This window comes from Callospermophilus lateralis, chromosome 5 (genome assembly GCF_048772815.1).
Source record: "Callospermophilus lateralis isolate mCalLat2 chromosome 5, mCalLat2.hap1, whole genome shotgun sequence".
NCBI classification, from domain to species: Eukaryota; Metazoa; Chordata; class Mammalia; order Rodentia; family Sciuridae; genus Callospermophilus; species Callospermophilus lateralis.
In genome coordinates this window covers 42,841,736-42,847,735 of record NC_135309.1, presented here as the reverse complement: position 1 = coordinate 42,847,735, position 6,000 = coordinate 42,841,736, and the positions used below count along the sequence as shown (strand labels likewise).

Sequence of the window (6,000 nt, the reverse complement as noted above, 5' to 3'; positions counted from 1 at the left end):
TTTCATTAAGTGGACCAATAAATTCTTTTTTTTAGTTAACCACTTTGATTTGATTTTCTTAGTTATAACTGAAGTCTACTATACTGAATATTGGATAAAATTCTGGGCTGTATGGGGGGGCGCTTGGAATGTAAAATAAACATCGAGCCTTGTCTGAGTTATTTGTGGATGTTGCTGCTGCTCTTGCCATGAGTGGCTGCTTGCTCTGAGACCGTGGCACTGCCACAGATCATGTGGGAAGGATTCTGAACCACAAATCTAGAAGTGGATTCTACTTCCCATTTAGCTACTTCTTAGAGCTAAGATCTTGGCAAATCACTATTATAACTCATTGAGACTTGTTCCTTCTCTAAATGAAATATAATTATCTAACTCAAGAAGTATTTATGGCTGGGTGTGGTGGCACATACTTGTAATCCCAGAGGTTCAGGAGGCTGAGGCAGGAGGATCAAGAGTTAAAAGCCAGCCCCAGCAACTTATTGAGGCCTTATGTGGATATGACTCAGTGGTTAAATGCCCCTGGGTTCAATCCTGGTACCCCTCCCACCCCTGCAAAAAAAAAAAAAAAAAAGAGAGAGTTATGTAGATCAAATGCTAGTTTCCCAACTTCTCCAGCTTTTTCATACTCATGCTGAGTTATTTTTTGCATCCTTGGGTATTACCACAACACTCAGTATAATCTTGTCATAATGCTCTTTAATAGAGTTCACCTCTGGTGTCCCCACACCAATGCTGGTTGCACAGTTGGCAGGGATTCCTGAATCCAGACAAAGAGGTCCCACAGGTCAAGGATTTATGGTAGGGCAGTCCATTCCACCCATTCGCCCTTCACTTCCCTGCCTGGAAACCTCCTGGACATTGCAGAAGAGCTCTGGGGAAGAGAGGAAGACACAGCTCAGTGATAGAGTGCTTGTCTAGTGTGTGCAAGATCCTGAATTCAATCCCTGGTAAAACACGCAGCCCCCACGGACCTCTAGGGGGACACTGGCTGAGGCAGTCTGAGGTTGAACATCTACCCTGGGGATATGTAGAGCCTTTCACAGCTGGCCAGGAGCAGGTGCCTAGGGACTTTTTGCTGAGTGAATAATAGGAATTGGGGGTGCTTGGTTCTGGTTGTCTGCAACAAAGGTTGGACAAAAGGTTCCTGAGGCCATGACACTCTTTCACTCCTCCCCACTCCGCCATTTCTGGGTCACAGAAAAGGTCCTTCTAAGAACCACCAAGCCTGTAGTCCCAATGGAACAAAACTATCACTGGGTAAGAGCTAAGCAAGAAAAGGCTATCTCTCCTTATATACTCTGTTCATTCATTCAACCGACACTCATGACCTGGCACTCTGAACATGAGAGCAGTGGAGAAGAACTTCAGAGAGCCTTGTGGGACAAAACCACCCAAAATCCTCCAAAGACCTCCAGGAAGCCCTATGTGAAGGGGGAGGTAGATGAGTAGATGAAATTTGGGGCACGTGGGAGACTTTTAGTGGTCCAAGCAATCTGGATATCTGTCTCTGTCCCAATCCTAAGATCAGACTGAGGACCCTGGGGGTCTGAGTGTGGGGAAAGAGGAGTTAAGACATACTTATCAGGTGTGGTAGCACATACCTGTAATCCCAGTGACTCTGGAGACTGAGGCAGAAGGATCTCAAGTTCAAGACCAGACTCAGCAATGTAGCAAGGCCCTAAGTTATTTAGCAAGGATCTGTCTCAAGAGATAAAATGATAAAGGGCCTCTGGGTTCAACCCCCCAACCCTGACCCCCCGCAAAAAAAAAAAAAAAAAAAAAAAAAAAAAAAAAGATGGATACGCTAGATTCAATAGCAATATGTCCCCAAACCCCAGGTCTGTTAAGTTGTATTCTGGCTCAAAGAAGAGATTCTTTATTTGAATGATTCAGTGACCAAGAGAGCATAAGCACACATACACACATACCCACGCACAATATGCAAAGGCATTTCATAGGTAGGGGATAGGAAGTGAGAGGGGGGGCCACAAAAGCAGCTGGAGGCTTCTTTAACCCAATGAAGAGGGGTCTCAGATGGAGACACTCCCTGGAATTCTTGTTCGAAAGCTATAAGAAAAAATGCATTCCTAGTGAAGTCCCAGGCCACAAATCACAGCAGAGTTAGAGAAATCTGGGTTTGAGGCCTGGAAAAATCTGTAGATTTTTCTCACTGTAGAAACCTGTATCAGCTCCCCATTTCTTTTCCTGGAGACCTATGACTCCCTGGTACTCAAGGATCTCCCCACGGGTGAGGGAAGGATAGCACCACAGCCGCCTGGTGTGGGATGGTCCGCCATAGGGGAAACAGGCTCCACAGGGCCATGGGGCAGCAATGAACTTATCAGCTGGCTGGCATGAGGCAATTTGCCTTTCAAAGCACAGAATCCTCAAGGAAGGTGGCAGGTGGGGACTTTCCCACATGACCGAGTGTTGGAGCACCTCTGATGGGAGGTGAAGGTCCTCATTGGAGCTTTCCATGGTCCCACTGGGTACGGAGGCCTCCTCCGGCTTCAGCTTGTCATCAGCTGCTACAAATCCTTAGCACCATTCAGGAACTGTGGAAATGGGCAGGAGGGACAGCAAGGCTCTGCTGGGACTGTGTCAGTGCTCCAGGAAGGAGATGTCACACTTGGCAGAAACCTGTATAATTGGCCAGCATCTGACTCAAGGCTCAAGAGAGCCTGCACATTTTGCAGAGAGGGGGAGTGTCACATTGGCTCTAAGCTCACATGTGGTGTCCATTTCTACCTACTGTCTCCTGCCCTGGCAAATCTGCATGAAGACTACAGGAGATGTCTGGAGCTGAGGGACAACTCTGTTTTTTAGCTGTAAGAACTGACCCCAAACTGACCTTTAGAGAAAAAGCAGATGCTGGGGCCACAGGACGTGAGGCCCAGTAGGGCTGAGGAAGGGGAAAAGCCATCCTCCAATCTACCACCCAAGTCGTCTCAAGACCCCTGTTTCCCCGTCATGACCAACAGGACCCATACCACAAGGTGGAGCAGGTGCGGGTTTGCCTGGACCTATCAGAGGCTATCTGTGGCCCAATTCCTCCTCTGGGCTACTTATTCTCCTACTGTAAGAAAGGAGGAAGAGGGAGCCAGGGGCTGACCACAGTCATAGGAAGCTGGCTCAGGGCTGGTCCAGTGTGGAGTGCTAGACAGAAACCTCTAGTCTTCTAAGGTGCTTGAGTCTTTCTGAGTGGGTTGCCTTTGTACTGGAATCTGGCCCAAGGGTGATACCATTGTTTTTGGTGACCTGAAATGAGAACCAACAAAGCACAGGGTCAGTGTGTGGCATGCTGTTAATGAGGTATCAAGTCCCTTATTCTAATGGTAGCATGGCTCTTCAAGTACCTGGGAAGAGGAAGCAGGGCGGCTTTCCTCTTGTAAAAAGGTCTGCTGCATGCAGGACAGGATGGATGGTGCACACTTTCCATTATCCTATTTCATTCTTGTGGTAATTCTGAATCCCCATTTTACACACAAGTAAACTAAAGTTCAGAAAATTTAAAGGGCTGGCCCAAAGTAAGTTTTTTAGTGGTAGATTCAAGACTGCAGCCCATGCCCTTCCACTATACCAAACCATTTACTCTGCCTACTTGGCCTGGATACTTACCCTACCAACCTTATTCCATATCATTCTCCCGCTCACATTCAGTCAAATGTGGCTCTCCTGTCACTTTCTAACCCATTTCCTAGGGACACAGTACCACTTGATATTGCCTCACTTGTTTATGGATTTGTTTAGGATCTGTTTCTATTTCTAGAGGGAGGAACCAAAGTATCAGGGACAACACTGGTCTTGGTGTCTATTGTATCCCCAGTCTCTAAAACAGAGCCCAGCACATAATAGGTGTTGAGTAAATATTTGTTGAATAAATCAAAGTCTACCTTTAATAGATACAACTTATTGGCACTAGCACTTCACATATTTCTTCCTTTTTTTGTGTACTGGGGATTGAACTCAGGGGCACTTGACTACTGAGCCAACCCTATTTCGTATTTTATTTAAAGACAGGGTCTGAGTTGCTTAGTGCCTTGCTTTTTGCTGAAGCTGGCTTTGAACTTGCAATCCTCCTGTCTCAGTCTCCCGAGCCGCAGGGATTACAAGTGTGTGCCACCATGCCTGGCCACTTCACATATTTCTAATCCTCACCCAGACAGTAATGTGAGGCTGGTGAGTTCCACTTGGTAGTGGCAGAGCAAAACAAATGGGGTTTGCAGTTAAATAAGTATGAATCCTTGGTCTAATTCCAAGTAACTATGTGATCTTGGGCAAGTCAAACTTAAGGTAAGTGATATTTGGCTTCCTCTGGTTGAAAATGAAGGGGATGTCCTACTTTTGAGCTGTTGAGAATTTAATGAGATGCAAGTATTTATTTGTTCAACACATTAGAGCTTTAAACTTGCAGAAGAAATAGAGACTCAGAGAGGTTTATTGACTTGCCCAAGGCTACTCAGCTGAGAAGTTTAGGAACAGAACTATAAAACCATAATTTTCAAGTGTGAGTAGCTTCAGGACAAGCCTCTGGCTGGCTCTAGGTTGTTTACTGAAACTACCACTAGTCAAACTGCAAGATATGCTGAAACGCTATTTGAGTGCCAGGCTAGGATGCTGAGGCTTGTGTCAAATCTGAATCTAAGATAAGTCCCAAGTGTTGAGAGCCACAGCCGAAAGGGACCCAGCAAACTTCCAGCTGCCAGCAAACTTCCAGCTGCCAGCTGATGATTGGCTCACAGCGGCCCCAGCAAACTTCTAGCTGCCAACTGATTGGATCCTCTGCAATGATGCTCATTGGGCTGTTTCCCCGCCCTTTCAGACCACGCAGCTGCTCATTGGGGGACTTTTTTTGGCTCTGCCCACACGACCCAGCCAATCAGCCTCAAGAGCAGGAGGAGTGGGGGAGGTTGAGAGGCTTGTGGGAAGCCGGTGGTGGCAATTGGGCTCTGAGGGTTTTTCCTGAGGAGCTGTGTGGTGTGGTGTGTGTGTTCTAAAAATAAAGTTCATTTCTTTTGACAAGTGGCTCCTGAATTGTGCCCAGCCAGACTGCGGCATTTGGTGGCTCGCTTGTACCCTTATCACTGAGGGTAAGTGGTAAGGTAAACTGCTCGCCCCTGAGGGCAGGGCGAGAGGAGGGGTAGCCATTTTAAGATTCTTCTTTTGTTTTGCTTCACTTTTGTTTTAAGTTGCCTGTCCCTGGAGATGTGTAAGATGGAAGAAAAACCCGCTCACATCTGAGGAACAGATAGGGAGAAAGGACGGATGGACATTTCAGGAGGATAGAAAGGCTATAATGATTTTTTGATGTTCCAATTTTGTTTCACTCTGTTTCAGTTTTGCTTGGCGTTATCTTCTTGGGTTGTATTATAGTTATAGTAGAAATATTCAAGTAAAAGAGAAGGTCTCTCAAGCTAGTCAGATAGAGAAAAAAATTCAAGTAAAAAAGAAGGTCTCTCGAGCTAGTCAGACAGAGGAAAAAATTCAAGTGAAAGAGAAGGTCTCTCAAGCTCATCAGACAGAGAAAGAAAGTGTAGAGCACAAAAAGCCATCAGGGGGAAAGTTACAACAGGAGACTGCTACTAACACCTTTCTATCACCAGAGGGCGTAAGTGTCCAACCAACAAGGCCACCTCTACAGGAGACTGCTATTAACACCTTTCTATCACCAGAGGACATAAGTGTCCAACCAACAAGGCCACCTCCATATGCTGAGAGGCTCCCAACCCCCGCAGTTGATAGTTGGGATCCTGAGACAGGATCTCAAATATTAACATGCCCTGTATTTGAGGCAGGAGGGCAGCAAATTCACAATGCTTTAAATTTCAAAACAGTGAAGCAGCTAAAAGAGGCTGTAACAACCTATGGTCCTCAAGCACCCTTCACTGTAAGCATGGTCGAATCCATTAACAACTTGAACATGATGCCAGCAGATTGGGCTAATATGTGTAAAGCTGTGCTAAATGGAGGACAATACCTGTTATGGAAGGTTGCCAATGA

General features: G+C 46.1%; 1 protein-coding gene across 1 annotated transcript in view; it reads right to left on the bottom strand.

Moving 5' to 3' along the window:
• Positions 1 to 1,971: 1,971 nt before the first annotated feature.
• The window catches only part of Znf346 (zinc finger protein 346), a 59,656-nt gene continuing 55,627 nt past the window's right edge, over positions 1,972 to 6,000 (bottom strand). Inside the window, exon 7 of the mRNA XM_076855840.1 lies at positions 1,972 to 3,258. Within this exon, the coding sequence (XP_076711955.1) occupies positions 3,171 to 3,258 (88 nt within the window). The 3' untranslated portion in view covers positions 1,972 to 3,170. The remainder of the gene's footprint in view (positions 3,259 to 6,000) is intronic.